Source organism: Mytilus californianus, unplaced genomic scaffold (genome assembly GCF_021869535.1).
Source record: "Mytilus californianus isolate M0D057914Y unplaced genomic scaffold, xbMytCali1.0.p SCAF_2, whole genome shotgun sequence".
In the NCBI taxonomy this organism is placed as follows: Eukaryota; Metazoa; Mollusca; class Bivalvia; order Mytilida; family Mytilidae; genus Mytilus; species Mytilus californianus.
The window spans coordinates 139,440,918-139,458,553 of record NW_026262668.1 but is presented as its reverse complement, the minus strand read 5'-3'; the positions used below and the strand labels follow the sequence as shown (position 1 = coordinate 139,458,553).

The 17,636-nt window shown below is 34.2% G+C and overlaps 1 protein-coding gene across 12 annotated transcripts in view; it reads left to right on the top strand.

Moving 5' to 3' along the window:
* Positions 1–17,636, top strand: part of LOC127731239 (zinc finger MYND domain-containing protein 11-like) — a 54,314-nt gene that overhangs the window by 26,475 nt on the left and 10,203 nt on the right. For all 12 annotated transcript variants that reach the window (XM_052240246.1, XM_052240247.1, XM_052240245.1 and 9 more), the window contains 4 exons: positions 1,325–1,644; positions 8,655–8,753; positions 9,923–10,072; positions 16,679–16,864. In XM_052240246.1, coding sequence (XP_052096206.1) covers positions 1,325–1,644; positions 8,655–8,753; positions 9,923–10,072; positions 16,679–16,864 — 755 coding nt within the window. The remainder of the gene's footprint in view (positions 1–1,324; positions 1,645–8,654; positions 8,754–9,922; positions 10,073–16,678; positions 16,865–17,636) is intronic.

Genomic DNA, 17,636 nt, shown 5'->3' with positions numbered 1-17,636 from the left:
ATTACTTAGCCTCTGTATACCTTCTCAGACCAGGTTATTACTTAGCCTCTGTATACCTTCTCAGACCAGGTTATTACTTAACCTCTGTATACCTTCTCAGACCAGGTTATTACTTAGCCTCTGTATACCTTCTCATACCTGTATACCTTCTCAGACCAGGTTATTACTTAGCCTCTGTATACCTTCACAGACCAGGTTATTACTTAGCCTCTGTATACCTTCTCAGACCAGGTTATTACTTAGCCTCTGTTTACCTTCTCATACCAGGTTATTACTTAGCCTCTGTATACCTTCTCAGGCCAGGTTATTACTTAGCCTCTGTATACCTTCTCAGACCAGGTTATTACTTAGCCTCTGTATACCTTCTCAGACCAAGTTATTACTTAGCCTCTGTATACCTTCTCAGACCAGGTTATTACTTAGCCTCTGTATACCTTCTCAGACCAGGTTATTACTTAGCCTCTGTATACCTTCTCAGACCAGGTTATTACTTAGCCTCTGTATACCTTCTCAGACCAGGTTATTACTTAGCCTCTGTATACCTTCTCATACCAGGTTATTACTTAGCCTCTGTATACCTTCTCAGACCAGGTTATTACTTAGCCTCTGTATACCTTCTCATACCAGGTTATTACTTTGTTTAAAATCAACTTGTTGTTTGTTTGATATCAGTTTTTCATTGGTCAGAATTCAATTATGAAGTCAAATTCTCCTGCTTTTTCTCAATTTTCTTTTGTGACTTCAAGAAAAAAGTTTGTTGGAAAAGAAAGATAAATTGTCTTAAATCATGAGAGAATCAGATTCCACCTCTAAATTTGTGTAATATGACATTTATTCACTCTTGACAGTTAAATTTAAATATTAAAACTTCAGCAAGCCTCAAGTTTTAAATTTTAAAAGTTAAATATCTCAAGTGGAGAATTATCGTAAACAATTGATATAGTGGTAGAATCTATGAATAGCCTAGAAAGATGCCATGGAGATAAAAAAATATTAGGGAAAGGTTCAATGAAAACATAAGAAATGAACATTATTAGGGTAAGGTTATTGGAAGTTACAGAAAAATTTACAGAAATACTTTCATTTTATGCCATTTTTTACAAAACAAGCATATGCTATTTAAAGTATTTATACATATGTATAAACCTGATTTAAGTTTGTATTGTTCAAAGATTCTTTGTAAACATATATCTCATTCTGTATGAATGGGGACTATAAGACATAACAAATTACTAAATGTCAACTTAATATTGTTGGTTTGCTGTAGCATTACAATATGAAAGTTATTTCTTTTCATCATTAGTGAATATATTGTATTTCCTAGGTTTTAATAAAGCTTGTGATGAGCTGAAAAGATATCAGGAAAATCTAGCCAACCTCCCTTCACAAAATGATGATGAAGATGATGACAAAGAAGAATCAGAGGCAAGTAACGAGAAAGAGGAAATAGAATCAGAGGCTAGCAAGGAGAAAGATGACCCCTATGACTTTGATTCTGAAATGGCAGCTAATAATGAAACTGTGTCAGACAAAGATGAGTCTGATGGTGAGGCTGTTAAAGAAAAGAAAGAAGATACAGTGGAAAATAGTGCATTAGAAGTAAGCTCCACCAGTAGTCCCCCAAAGAAAAGGCCATGTCTCAAGGTAAGATATAGACACACCTTCATCAATAGTCTCGTAAGTTTGATAAGTTGGCAAGGAATTTTTTAGAAAATGTTTATAAATACATATAATTAAAAAATGATGAGTTTTAAATGTGCAATTCTGAACCATGCCCATTAAATTCATGGAATGGTACAAATATTAGGACGTGCAAATACAAGTAATCGCATTCACTGATGGCAATATTGAGAGGTTTATAGTATTCAGAATATTCTTTTGAGAGTTTATTTCTGCTTTAGGCATCAGTCTGATATTATATGTAGGCAGGCATCCATCGGTCTGATATTATATGTAGGCAGGCATCGGTCTGATATTATATGTAGGCAGGCATCGGTCTGATATTATATGTAGGCAGGCATCAGTCTGATATTATATGTAGGCAGGCATCAGTCTGATATTATATGTAGGCAGGCATCGGTCTGATATTATATGTAGGCAGGCATCGGTCTGATATTATATGTAGGCAGGCATCGGTCTGATATTATATGTAGGCAGGCATCGGTCTGATATAAAAGTAGGCAGGCATCGGTCTGATATTATATGTAGGCAGGCATCGGTCTGATATTATATGTAGGCAGGCATCAGTCTGATATTATATGTAGGCAGGCATCAGTCTGATATTATATGTAGGCAGGCATCAGTCTGATATTATATGTAGGTAGGCATCAGTCTGATATTATATGTAGGTAGGCATCAGTCTGATATTATATGTAGGCAGGCATCAGTCTGATATTATATGTAGGCAGGCATCAGTCTGATATTATATGTAGGCAGGCATCGGTCTGATATTATATGTAGGCAGGCATCAGTCTGATATTATATGTAGGCAGGCATCGGTCTGATATTATATGTAGGCAGGCATCAGTCTAATATTATATGTAGGCAGGCATCGGTCTGATATTATATGTAGGCAGGCATCAGTCTGATATTATATGTAGGCAGGCATCGGTCTGATATTATATGTAGGCAGGCATCAGTCTGATATTATATGTAGGCAGGCATCAGTCTGATATTATATGTAGGCAGGCATCGGTCTGATATTATATGTAGGCAGGCATCAGTCTGATATTATATGTAGGCAGGCATCGGTCTGATATTATATGTAGGCAGGCATCAGTCTGATATTATATGTAGGTAGGCATCAGTCTGATATTATATGTAGGCAGGCATCAGTCTGATATTATATGTAGGCAGGCATCAGTCTGATATTATATGTAGGCAGGCATCAGTCTGATATTATATGTAGGCAGGCATCAGTCTGATATTATATGTAGGCAGGCATCAGTCTGATATTATATGTAGGCAGGAGTTGAATATTGATTGTATTCAGTTTATTCTTTTGTGAGTTTATTTCTGTCTTAAGTGAGTTTGTCTGTGCCTATAGGAGTCCTTCTGATATGATATGTCTTAAGTGAGTTTGTTTATGCCTTTAGGAGTCCTTCTGATATGATATGTCTTAAGTGAGTTTGTTTATGCCTTTAGGAGTCCTTCTGATATGATATGTCTTAAGTGAGTTTGTTTGTGCCTTTAGGAGTCCTTCTGATATGATATGTCTTAAGTGAGTTTGTCTTAGCCTTAAGGAGTCCTTCTGATATGATATGTCTTAAGTGAGTTTGTCTTAGCCTTTAGGAGTCCTTCTGATATGATATGTCTTAAGTGATGCCTTGAGGAGTCCTTCTGATATGATATGTCTTAAGTGAGTTTGTTTGTGCCTTTAGGAGTCCTTCTGATATGATATGTCTTAAGTGAGTTAGTTTGTGCCTTTAGGAGTCCTTCTGATATGATATGTCTTAAGTGAGTTTGTTTGTTCCTTTAGGAGTCCTTCTGATATGATATGTCTTAAGTGAGTTTGTTTGTGCCTTTAGGAGTCCTTCTGATATGATATGTCTTAAGTGAGTTTGTCTGTGCCTTTAGGAGTCCTTCTGATAGGATATGTCTTAAGTGAGTTTGTCTGTGCCTTTAGGAGTCCTTCTGATATGATATGTCTTAAGTGAGTTTGTCTGTGCCTATAGGAGTCCTTCTGATATGATATGTCTTAAGTGAGTTTGTTTATGCCTTTAGGAGTCCTTCTGATATGATATGTCTTAAGTGAGTTTGTTTATGCCTTTAGGAGTCCTTCTGATATGATATGTCTTAAGTGAGTTTGTTTGTGCCTTTAGGAGTCCTTCTGATATGATATGTCTTAAGTGAGTTTGTCTTAGCCTTAAGGAGTCCTTCTGATATGATATGTCTTAAGTGAGTTTGTCTTAGCCTTTAGGAGTCCTTCTGATATGATATGTCTTAAGTGATGCCTTGAGGAGTCCTTCTGATATGATATGTCTTAAGTGAGTTTGTTTGTGCCTTTAGGAGTCCTTCTGATATGATATGTCTTAAGTGAGTTAGTTTGTGCCTTTAGGAGTCCTTCTGATATGATATGTCTTAAGTGAGTTTGTTTGTTCCTTTAGGAGTCCTTCTGATATGATATGTCTTAAGTGAGTTTGTTTGTGCCTTTAGGAGTCCTTCTGATATGATATGTCTTAAGTGAGTTTGTCTGTGCCTTTAGGAGTCCTTCTGATATGATATGTCTTAAGTGAGTTTGTCTGTGCCTTTAGGAGTCTTTCTGATATGATATGTCTTAAGTGAGTTTGTCTGTGCCTATAGGAGTCCTTCTGATATGATATGTCTTAAGTGAGTTTGTTTATGCCTTTAGGAGTCCTTCTGATATGATATGTCTTAAGTGAGTTTGTTTGTGCCTTTAGGAGTCCTTCTGATATGATATGTCTTAAGTGAGTTTGTCTTAGCCTTAAGGAGTCCTTCTGATATGATATGTCTTAAGTGAGTTTGTCTTAGCCTTTAGGAGTCCTTCTGATATGATATGTCTTAAGTGATGCCTTGAGGAGTCCTTCTGATATGATATGTCTTAAGTGAGTTTGTTTGTGCCTTTAGGAGTCCTTCTGATATGATATGTCTTAAGTGAGTTAGTTTGTGCCTTTAGGAGTCCTTCTGATATGATATGTCTTAAGTGAGTTTGTTTGTTCCTTTAGGAGTCCTTCTGATATGATATGTCTTAAGTGAGTTTGTTTGTGCCTTTAGGAGTCCTTCTGATATGATATGTCTTAAGTGAGTTTGTCTGTGCCTTTAGGAGTCCTTCTGATAGGATATGTCTTAAGTGAGTTTGTCTGTGCCTTTAGGAGTCCTTCTGATAGGATATGTCTTAAGTGAGTTTGTCTGTGCCTTTAGGAGTCCTTCTGATATGATATGTCTTAAGTGAGTTTGTCTTAGCCTTTAGGAGTCCTTCTGATATGATATGTCTTAAGTGATGCCTTGAGGAGTCCTTCTGATATGATATGTCTTAAGTGAGTTTGTCTTAGCCTTTAGGAGTCCTTCTGATATGATATGTCTTAAGTGATGCCTTGAGGAGTCCTTCTGATATGATATGTCTTAAGTGAGTTTGTTTGTGCCTTTAGGAGTCCTTCTGATATGATATGTCTTAAGTGAGTTAGTTTGTGCCTTTAGGAGTCCTTCTGATATGATATGTCTTAAGTGAGTTTGTTTGTTCCTTTAGGAGTCCTTCTGATATGATATGTCTTAAGTGAGTTTGTTTGTGCCTTTAGGAGTCCTTCTGATATGATATGTCTTAAGTGAGTTTGTCTGTGCCTTTAGGAGTCCTTCTGATAGGATATGTCTTAAGTGAGTTTGTCTGTGCCTTTAGGAGTCCTTCTGATAGGATATGTCTTAAGTGAGTTTGTCTGTGCCTTTAGGAGTCCTTCTGATATGATATGTCTTAAGTGAGTTTGTCTGTGCCTTTATGAGTCCTTCTGATATGATATGTCTTAAGTGAGTTTGTCTGTGCCTTTAGGAGTCCTTCTGATATGATATGTCTTAAGTGAGTTTGTCTGTTCCTTTAGGAGTCCTTCTGATATGATATGTCTTAAGTGAGTTTGTCTGTGCCTTTAGGAGTCCTTCTGATATGATATGTCTTAAGTGAGTTTGTTTGTGCCTTTAGGAGTCCTTCTGATATGATATGTCTTAAGTGAGTTTGTTTGTGCCTTTAGGAGTCCTTCTGATATGATATGTCTTAAGTGAGTTAGTTTGTGCCTTTAGGAGTCCTTCTGATATGATATGTCTTAAGTGAGTTAGTTTGTGCCTTTAGGAGTCCTTCTGATATGATATGTCTTAAGTGAGTTAGTTTGTGCCTTTAGGAGTCCTTCTGATATGATATGTCTTAAGTGAGTTTGTCTGTGCCTTTAGGAGTCCTTCTGATATGATATGTCTTAAGTGAGTTTGTCTGTGCCTTTAGGAGTCCTTCTGATATGATATGTCTTAAGTGAGTTTGTCTGTGCCTTTAGGAGTCCTTCTGATATGATATGTCTTAAGTGAGTTTGTCTGTGCCTTTAGGAGTCCTTCTGATATGATATGTCTTAAGTGAGTTTGTTTGTGCCTTTAGGAGTCCTTCTGATATGATATGTCTTAAGTGAGTTTGTTTGTGCCTTTAGGAGTCCTTCTGATATGATATGTCTTAAGTGAGTTAGTTTGTGCCTTTAGGAGTCCTTCTGATATGATATGTCTTAAGTGAGTTAGTTTGTGCCTTTAGGAGTCCTTCTGATATGATATGTCTTAAGTGAGTTTGTCTGTGCCTTTAGGAGTCCTTCTGATATGATATGTCTTAAGTGAGTTTGTTTGTGTCTTTAGGTGTCCTTCTGATATGATATGTCTTAAGTGAGTTTGTTTGTGCCTTTAGGAGTCCTTCTGATATGATATGTCTTAAGTGAGTTTGTCTGTGCCTTTAGGAGTCCTTCTGATATGATATGTCTTAAGTGAGTTTGTTTGTTCCTTTAGGAGTCCTTCTGATATGATATGTCTTAAGTGAGTTTGTTTGTGCCTTTAGGAGTCCTTCTGATATGATATGTCTTAAGTGAGTTTGTCTGTGCCTTTAGGAGTCCTTCTGATATGATATGTCTTAAGTGAGTTTGTCTGTGCCTTTAGGAGTCTTTCTGATATGATATGTCTTAAGTGAGTTTGTTTGTGCCTTTAGGAGTCCTTCTGATATGATATGTCTTAAGTGAGTTTGTTTGTGCCTTTAGGAGTCCTTCTGATATGATATGTCTTAAGTGAGTTTTTTGTGCCTTTAGGAGTCCTTCTGATATGATATGTCTTAAGTGAGTTTGTTTGTGCCTTTAGGAGTCCTTCTGATATGATATGTCTTAAGTGAGTTTGTTTGTGCCTTTAGGAGTCCTTCTGATATGATATGTCTTAAGTGAGTTTAGGAGTCCTTCTGATATGATATGTCTTAAGTGAGTTTGTCTGTGCCTTTAGGAGTCCTTCTGATATGATATGTCTTAAGTGAGTTTGTTTGTGCCTTGAGGAGTCCTTCTGATATGATATGTCTTAAGTGGGTTAGTTTGTGCCTTTAGGAGTCCTTCTGATATGATATGTCTTAAGTGAGTTTGTTTATGCCTTTAGGAGTCCTTCTGATATGATATGTCTTAAGTGAGTTTGTTTGTGCCTTTAGGAGTCCTTCTGATATGATATGTCTTAAGTGAGTTTGTCTGTGCCTTTAGGAGTCCTTCTGATATGATATGTCTTAAGTGAGTTTGTCTGTGCCTTTAGGAGTCCTTCTGATATGATATGTCTTAAGTGGGTTAGTTTGTGCCTTTAGGAGTCCTTCTGATATGATATGTCTTAAGTGAGTTTGTTTATGCCTTTAGGAGTCCTTCTGATATGATATGTCTTAAGTGAGTTTGTCTGTGCCTTTAGGAATCCTTCTGATATGATATGTCTTAAGTGAGTTTGTCTGTGCCTTTAGGAATCCTTCTGATATGATATGTCTTAAGTGAGTTTGTCTGTGCCTTTAGGAGTCTTTCTGATATGATATGTCTTAAGTGAGTTTGTCTGTGCCTTTAGGAGTCCTTCTGATATGATTTGTCTTAAGTGAGTTTGTTTGTGCCTTTAGGAGTCTTTCTGATATGATATGTCTTAAGTGGGTTTGTTTGTGCCTTTAGGAGTCCTTCTGATATGATATGTCTTAAGTGAGTTAGTCTGTGCCTTTATGAGTCCTTCTGATATGATATGTCTTAAGTGAGTTTGTCTGTGCCTTTAGGAGTCCTTCTGATATGATATGTCTTCAGTGAGTTTGTCTGTGCCTTTAGGAGTCCTTCTGATATGATATGTCTTAAGTGAGTTTGTTTGTGCCTTTAGGAGTCCTTCTGATATGATATGTCTTAAGTGAGTTTGTTTATGCCTTTAGGAGTCCTTCTGATATGATATGTCTTAAGTGAGTTTGTTTGTGCCTTTAGGAGTCCTTCTGATATGATATGTCTTAAGTGAGTTTGTTTATGCCTTTAGGAGTCCTTCTGATATGATATGTAGGTATTAGTCAGTATTCTTATGAAATCATCCTTTTGACTGAATGGATTTGAGCCATACTTTATCACTTGTTTTATTATGTGAAAATGTTTTTGTATCCTGTATTTAAACATCACTAACAACATAATAAAACAATTTTACCTTTCATGCCTTACATTTATTTCCTCAACAATAAAAAAAAGTTAAGGGCTGTTTCAGAATTAAACATATGGGGTACATGGGATGCAATTTCTTTGAACCCCATCTACCTATATTATAAAACTTTCTTTTACTTATAATTCAAACAAAATTCTAAGGAAAATACAACCACCCACAATAACTGTTAATTGAGAAAATGTGTGCATTTATTATTGCAAATCCTTGACGAATGCCAAGAATGTGATTGCAAAAAATTTATAAAGGAAAATTCACAACTTAAATTATGAGTTTTTATTATTGCTAAATTGAAACTGTCACATTTTTCTCATTAATAAAAACATAGCAATAATTTTTGATTTTACAGTAATTAATTTGAGTGCCTCCTATCAAAATCTATTTTGGAACAACCCTTATTTGATTTAATATAACAAATGTCTTTTATTGGTGTGATAATACATTTTTCCATTTGCATGGCTATAATAAATTTGTCGGTATTGTCACAATTTTAGGTAAATTCTGCAGAGGATATTGTCACCTCCAGTGAGGACAAAGTTCAAGCAGTTCCTAAAGTCCCTACTGTTGCTGTGGCAACACAAACCATTAAAAAGGTACAATATGAAGCACTAAAAAAGTTGGGAATTTTACATTTAAAAAAAAATATGACTTAGAGATCTTTGTTTTGACATAAAAAATAGAATTTTATACTGTTAACAAACTAACAGAATGATTCAATCTGATTAAAATACAGATTCTCTGTTCAAGCTTTGCTTACAAGGATCTGAAAACGCTCTATTCTACTTTCTGTTTTAAAGACCTTGTGGGATCCTCTGGTTTTCTCAGATTAATACACACCTTCAAAACTTTGAATGCTGAAATGTCATTGGCTAATGTTAGAATTACCAGAAGAGGTAAAAAAAACGGTGTTTGTCAGATCCTTGTAAGCAAAGCTTGAATACTGGATGTGTATTTTAATCAGAATGGACCAGACTTGACTGTTTATATTGTCATTGTAATCTAAAACCCTGCTCTTAGAGTGTTGTACTGATGTGAATCAAATGTAAACAATTTTTACTGTATCTTCTTATAACTTATAATAATAATATGTGTACATCATGATAATGTGTTAAAGTATGTAACAATATATTATACTGACTACATAGTTGTGGAGCTCATAAGTCAGAGAGATACACACAAAATTATAGATGAAAAACAACAATATGACAAACATTAGTCTTCAAAGCACTACAAAAAAAGACTGAAGGCCAAGAAACATGAACCCCACTCAAAACCAGGGAGATATCAACCAAAACTTATGCATATCCAGCTGAAAAGTATGAATAAAGGGATATGTGTGGTACACTCCAAGGAGACAGCAACCAAACAACAAAAACAACCAAAAGACCTCTAGCATGCAACATCTTCAACAAGACAATTGTCCAAACAATATGTAAGGTGTATTTGCATTGTTAAAAAGTATATTTATACACGGCAAACAAAGTTTTTAAGGAATATTAGGAATCACCCTGTCTGTCCATGTGATGGATATTGATGAAACTTTATTAATACACAATTATAAAACACTACTTGAGGATGCACATACATGAATATAATCCCTGTCCAACATGTTTAAGGGGAGGTAATAATATACTTCATTAACAGTAGTTAGCAGGACAGTGGGTTACATCCACAGTTCTTTTTTAAACTGCTTTATTTGCTCTGTTTGTCTTAATTTCATTGGTGTACAATTTGTTGAAAATGCAATATTTTGTATTTTCAGTCCATTAAACAACAACATTCCCAGACAGATTCCTCAAATAAATGTAACTGTGAGGAGAAATACAACAAAAAGATGAAGGATTACCAGGATAAAATAGAAAAAGAACATGAAGCCAACACAGATAAAGCCCTGAAAGAATTGTCTGATAGGGTATGTATCCAGGTTTATTAGAGGGCTGATAGGGTATGTATCCAGGTTTATTAGAGGGCTGATAGGGTATGTATCCATGTTTATTAGAGGGCTGATAGGGTATGTATCCAGGTTTATTAGAGGGCTGATAGGGTATGTATCCATGTTTATTAGAGGGTTGATAGGGTATGTATCCATGTTTATTAGAGGGCTGATAGGGTATGTATCCATGTTTATTAGAGGGCTGATAGGGTATGTATCCATGTTTATTAGAGGGCTGATAGGGTATGTATCCATGTTTATTCGAGGGTTAATAGGGTATGTATCCATGTTTATTAGCGGGTTGATAGGGTATGTATCTGTGTTTATTAGAGAGTTGATAGGGTATGTATCCGTGTTTATTAGAGGGCTGATAGGGTATGTAACCTTGTTTATTAGAGGGCTGATATGGTCTGATTCATGTTTATTAGAGGGCTGATAGGGTATGTATCCATGTTTATTTGAGGGCTGATAGGGTCTGATTCATGTTTATTAGAGGGCTGATAGGGTATGTATCTATGTTTATTAGAGGGCTGATAGGGTCTGATTCATGTTTATTAGAGGGCTGATAGGGTATATATCCATGTTTATTTGAGGGCTGATAAGGTATGTATCCATATTTAATTGAGGGCTGATAGGGTATGTATTCATAGAAATAAGAAGATGTGGTATGAGTGCCAATGAGACAACTCTCCATCCAAGTCACAATGTGTAAAAAGTAAACAATTTTAGGCCTTCAACACGGAGCCTTGGCTCACAACGAACAGCAAGCTATAAAGGGCCCCAAAATGACTAGTGTAAAACAATTCAAACAGGAAAACCCAACGGTCTAATCTATATAAAATACGAGAAACACTTAAGAACCACATCAACAAACGACAACCACTGAAACAGGTTAGGTGCAAACAAATGCAGCGGGTTTAAACGTTTTAACAGGTGCCAACCTTCACCCTAACCTGAAATAGTAGTGTAACATTACAACATAGAAAGACACACTATTTAACAAAAGCAAGTAAACATAAGCTGAACGAATAAATTTGATCTATGACACAATGTCAAAAAGACAACTATAACCTTGGACAAAATGGTGGTAAATAAAAAAACGTACACAGGTAAATTTATATATAATAATTTTGTTGTTAGGAGTACGGAGATATTTTTTACAAAATAAATAAATTTGTTGTTCATAGTACGAGAACAGCAGTGAAAATTTATCGTCATACTAAATACTTATCAAAGGTGGTACATATTAAAAATAGTGAGACGAGATATAACACAAAATAAGTAAACATTGATTAACAAAAATGCATTATAAATTGTGTAACAGGTCAAATTAACACGAAAGTACGATTTGAGAGTACTCGCAGTTACTGAAAGCTAGTTAAAAAAGCCAAAAACAATTAATAATAAAAAATCATGCATCAGAGACTAAAATCAACTAAAACACATCCCAGAGATTTAGTGTTTTAACGCCATGGACAGTCAAAGAAGACATGACTTGTGCAATGCCAAAATAAAAGTATTGACAGGCAGTAGGATAGTTTGGATTTAACCTTATGATAAATATGTATAATGTTATAAATAGATAAAGCAATCTCTATATAGAAAATGAACATGGATGTGTATTTATACATCCAAAAAACCATTCGAAAAGAATACAAATTTAGTTATGTTTTAATTTGTTGATGACAAAATCGATATTTGTGCCAATGTAAACAATATTCAAAGATCTTATTAAGATAACCTTTACTAATAAGTTTGTTTAAAGGTTTGATGAGTTTACATGGCTCACATAGGGATTTCCATGCTTTTAGTACAATATTACCGTAAAATTTAGGATGTGAAATACCATTTTTAACAAGTTTTCTACAGGTACAGCCAAATTTACTTATCAAATCTTTGTATCTATGAAAGAATTTAGTAAAAGTTTTAAGTAATTTATGGTAACGAAAACCATGACTTAATAATTTACCAGTGATGCATTGATTATGTTCGTTAAAATCTATGACATCACTACACACTGTGACACACGGGCATAAGGAAGAAGTTGGGATATATAAACACCGTATGATGGAGCCAAAGGAACATCACCGTCTAAAAAAGGAAAATTAACAATAGGGAATGAAAAATCGTCTCTTTTGTCGTAAATTTTAGTATGGAGTTTCCCTTTAGAAATTGAAGTGTCTAAATCTAGAAAAGGACAACTACTGCTGTTTATGTTAGATTTATTTTAAGTAAGTTCCTTTGGGTAAATTTCAGTAGTATATTTAGAGAACTCTGGATTATTTAACGAAAAAATATCTTCAAGATAACAGTAGTTATTGTTGAATGTGTCAACCAAATCTAACAATGACGTGTCTTTACTGAGTTTGGTCATAAACTGAGATTCATAGCAATACAGGAATAAATCTGCAATTAAAGGGGCGCAATGTTTATTTGAGGGCTGATAGGGTATTTATCTGTGTTTATTTGAGGGCTGATAGGGTGTGTATCGATGTTTATTTGGGGGCTTCCAGAGGCTTTCAGGAAAAGGGGGACAATTAACTTTTCAATCAAAATGTGGGAATGAATAGCTTTAAGAAATGGGAGTTTTATGAAAAAATATAAATTGCAAGGAAATATTATAAATATAAAATAACATAGAAAAATGTTAGAAATTTTACATTTTTAAAAAAATTAAATAATACTTAGAAATATATATTGTTAACAAACAAACACAATTGCCAGACTTGACTGTATATGTTGTCATTGTAATCTAAAACCCTACTCTTAAAAGGTTGAAGTATTTTAGACATATATAAATTTGTCAAAACTTCATAGAACTTTATGAAACTTTCCCAATAGCTTTATTATGATTAAGCAATAATGACCTGCAAAATTTTTAGAATGTTTTTTTTTCCTTTTTGTCGAGCCTGGGACTTCTGTTGCAGAAAGCTAGACATAGATAGTGATCCAGCGGCGCATTAACTAATACTTCAAGGCTTAATATTTCAGAAGTTAGAAGACCTGGATGCTTCATACTTTGTATATAGATGCCTTGTGATATGAAGTTTCCGTCTGTCATATATTCATTGTCCTTGATCTCATTTTCATGGTTCAGTGACTACTTGGGAAAAAAGATTTTTTGTAATGTTAATTTCTCTCTTATTATGAGTAATAGGATAACTATATTTGGTATGTGTGAACCTTGCATGGTCCTCATGCCTGTCAGGCAGTTTTCACCTGGCCTTGAGCTCATTTCATGGATCAGTGAACAAGGTTAAGTTTTAGATCTACTATATTTGGTGTATGGAAGGATTGTAAGGTGTACATGTCCAACTGGCAGGTGTCATCTGACCTTGACCTCATTTTCATGGTTCAGTGGTAAAGTTAAGTTTTTGTGTTTTTGGTCTGTGTTTCTAATACTGTATGCAATAGGTCAACTATATTTGATGTATGGTAATATTTAACAATGTACATGTCAGTCTGGCAGGTTTTATTTGACCTTGACCTCATTTTCATGGTTCATTGCTCAATGTTAAGTTTTCATGATTAAGTTTGTTTCTTAGATACTGTAAGCAATAGGTCATCATGGAATGATTTTAAGGTGTACATGTCTGTCTGGCAGGGTTCATCTGACCTTAACCTCACTTTCATGGTTCAATGGTCAATATAAAGTTTTCATGGTTTGGTCAGTTTCTTGTATACTATAAGCAATAGGTCAACTATATTCGGTGTATGAATTGATTGTAAGGTGTACATGTATTTCAGGTTTGGTTTATCTGACCTTGACCTCATTTACTTAGATCATGTTTATGTTTATGTGGTACTTATAGTAAAAATTTATATTTAGGACTATCAACATAAAATCAATGGTCAGTAAAGCAGGAGAGACATTTCAGCGTGTGCATTCTTGTTCAATATTTTACTGTTTTTTTGGCTGTTAACATTTAGATATAGTCTGGGATTAAATTTTTAAGACATCAATAACTTTGTCAAACCTTCATGGAATGTTATGATACATTGATAGAAGCTTCTTCGAGATCAAGAAATAGCATATGAAGAAAAAGTGGGTTTTTTTTTTAACAATTTTACTGATAAATGGATTTAGTCTGATAGCAGCAATAGCAAGCTATACACAGGGTTCTGCACACTTTACAATTGTTATTGATCAATATTTCTTATTATTAGTCCTATATCATGTATGTGAATGAAATTTCAGTTGCTTTTAAATGAGGCAAAAATTGTATATTGTATTCTAAGTTGTTTAGTTATAAGCTATTTCACAAAGTAACAGGGGTGTATTAGTTATAAGCTATTTCACAAAGTAACAGGGGTGTATTAGTTATAAACTATTTCACAAAGTAACAGGGGTGTATTAGTTATAAGCTATTTCACAAAGTAACAGGGGTGTATTAGTTATAAGCTATTTCACAAAGTAATAAGGGGTGTATTAGTTATAAGCTATTTCACAAAGTAACAGGGGTGTATTAGTTATAAGCTATTTCACAAAGTAATAAGGGGTGTATTAGTTATAAGCTATTTCACAAAGTAACAGGGGTGTATTAGTTATAAGCTATTTCACAAAGTAACAGGGGTGTATTAGTTATAAGCTATTTCACAAAGTAATAAGGGGTGTATTAGTTATAAGCTATTTCACAAAGTAACAGGGGTGTATTAGTTATAAGCTATTTCACAAAGTAACAGGGGTGTATTAGTTATAAGCTATTTCACAAAGTAACAGGGGTGTATTAGTTATAAGCTATTTCACTAAGCTATTTCACAAAGTAACAGGGGTGTATTAGTTATAAGCTATTTCACTAAGCTATTTCACAAAGTAACAGGGGTGTATTAGTTATAAACTATTTCACAAAGTAATAAGGGGTGTATTAGTTATAAGCTATTTCACAAAGTAACAGGGGTGTATTAGTTATAAGCTATTTCACAAAGTAACAGGGGTGTATTAGTTATAAGCTATTTCACAAAGTAATAAGGGCTGTATTAGTTATAAGCTATTTCACAAAGTAACAGGGGTGTATTAGTTATAAGCTATTTCACAAAGTAATAAGGGGTGTATTAGTTATAAGCTATTTCACAAAGTAACAGGGGTGTATTAGTTATAAGCTATTTCACAAAGTAACAGGGGTGTATTAGTTATAAGCTATTTCACAAAGTAACAGGGGTGTATTAGTTATAAGCTATTTCACAAAGTAATAAGGGGTGTATTAGTTATAAGCTATTTCACAAAGTAACAGGGGTGTATTAGTTATAAGCTATTTCACTAAGCTATTTCACAAAGTAACAGGGGTGTATTAGTTATAAACTATTTCACAAAGTAGTAAGGGGTGTATTAGTTATAAGCTATTTCACAAAGTAACAGGGGTGTATTAGTTATAAGCTATTTCACAAAGTAACAGGGGTGTATTAGTTATAAACTATTTCACAAAGTAATAAGGGGTGTATTAGTTATAAGCTATTTCACTAAGCTATTTCACAAAGTAACAGGGGTGTATTAGTTATAAACTATTTCACAAAGTAATAAGGGGTGTATTAGTTATAAGCTATTTCACAAAGTAACAGGGGTGTATTAGTTATAAGCTATTTCACAAAGTAACAGGGGTGTATTAGTTATAAACTATTTCACAAAGTAATAAGGGGTGTATTAGTTATAAGCTATTTCACAAAGTAACAGGTGTGTATTAGTTATAAGCTATTTCACAAAGTAACAGGGGTGTATTAGTTATAAACTATTTCACAAAGTAATAAGGGGTGTATTAGTTATAAGCTATTTCACTAAGCTATTTCACAAAGTAACAGGGGTGTATTAGTTATAAACTATTTCACAAAGTAATAAGGGGTGTATTAGTTATAAGCTATTTCACAAAGTAACAGGGGTGTATTAGTTATAAGCTATTTCACAAAGTAACAGGGGTGTATTAGTTATAAACTATTTCACAAAGTAATAAGGGGTGTATTAGTTATAAGCTATTTCACAAAGTAACAGGTGTGTATTAGTTATAAGCTATTTCACAAAGTAACAGGGGTGTATTAGTTATAAGCTATTTCACAAAGTAATAAGGGGTGTATTAGTTATAAGCTATTTCACAAAGTAACAGGGGTGTATTAGTTATAAGCTATTTCACAAAGTAATAAGGGGTGTATTAGTTATAAGCTATTTCACAAAGTAACAGGGGTGTATTAGTTATAAACTATTTCACAAAGTAATAAGGGGTGTATTAGTTATAAGCTTTTTCACAAAGTAACAGGGGTGTATTAGTTATAAGCTATTTCACAAAGTAACAGGGGTGTATTAGTTATAAGCTATTTCACAAAGTAACAGGGGTGTATTAGTTATTAACTATTTCACAAAGTAATAAGGGGTGTATTAGTTATAAGCTATTTCACAAAGTAACAGGGGTGTATTAGTTATAAGCTATATTTCACAAAGTAATAGGGGTGTATAGTGTTTTACCTCTCTGTTATCAATCATTTGGGTTTCTGGATGCTAAAATAAATTATGTATATCAAAGAGGAAAATTATTTTTGATTATGAGGTTGAAGTTACTAAAAGTTCTTATATTGATGATTTGTATTCTATTTCATGATTAGTTGCTGAAAGATTTTGAAGAGGACAAACAGCAGGCTGTTTCCAGGGCAACATCCAGCATGGTACGGGAAATAGAGAAAACTAAACGACAAACAGAAGAAAAATGTAAAACAGAGATATTGGATGAAATGAAAAAGTTACAACAAAAACACAAAGAAGCTATTTCACAGACCAAAAAGAAACAATGGGTACATTTTATTTTAGTTTATAAGAAATTATCTTTTAAAATCCTATTTTAGTGAACTGCATTAGTGGTGTTGTGGTAGCACTTCTGGTGCAGGTTATGGTTTCCATCTAGATTTGTCTTTTTTATGAAAGTTGGGGGGGCATATTGTTTTATCTCTGTCTGTCTGTCCATTTGTCCGTCCTTCCGTCCGTCCTTCCGTCCCATTATGGGTATATAGTTATTCCAGATAACTCCAACAGTTTGAATGCTAGGAAGTTTTCACTTTGCTGGCTGTTTGTACATATATTGAAGGTGTGCATGTGGTCAGGGTTTTGATTTTTATTGATATTTGCTCTTTTGGAAAATAGTTGAACTTTGTCATTTTTTGGAGTATTTACTTTCATAAGAGATGCATAGCGTTTCCTGATAACTCCTTCTACAGTGAAGCATAGACCTATGTGCTCCCATGCTCAACTTTGTGTATTTTAAAATAACACTTTGCATCTGTGGGGGCATCATTTGTGTCTCCCAGACACAATAATATCTCAAAGAAAGTCCTACATTGACTTTGTTATAATACAGTTAATTCAGAGTGGAGTGCAGGGGCATCACTTTGTCTAGTTTAGTAGTTGTTTTTTCAGCTACATAACTGTGAAAAGGTTTGACATTACCTGTAGTTTTTCAATTTGATGGTGTAAACTGTGAGGAGGTTATAGACAACCAGTGTATTGCTGTAATGCTGAAGAGGTTACATATCATTTGTAATTTACTGTTTTAGTACTACAGCTCTGAAG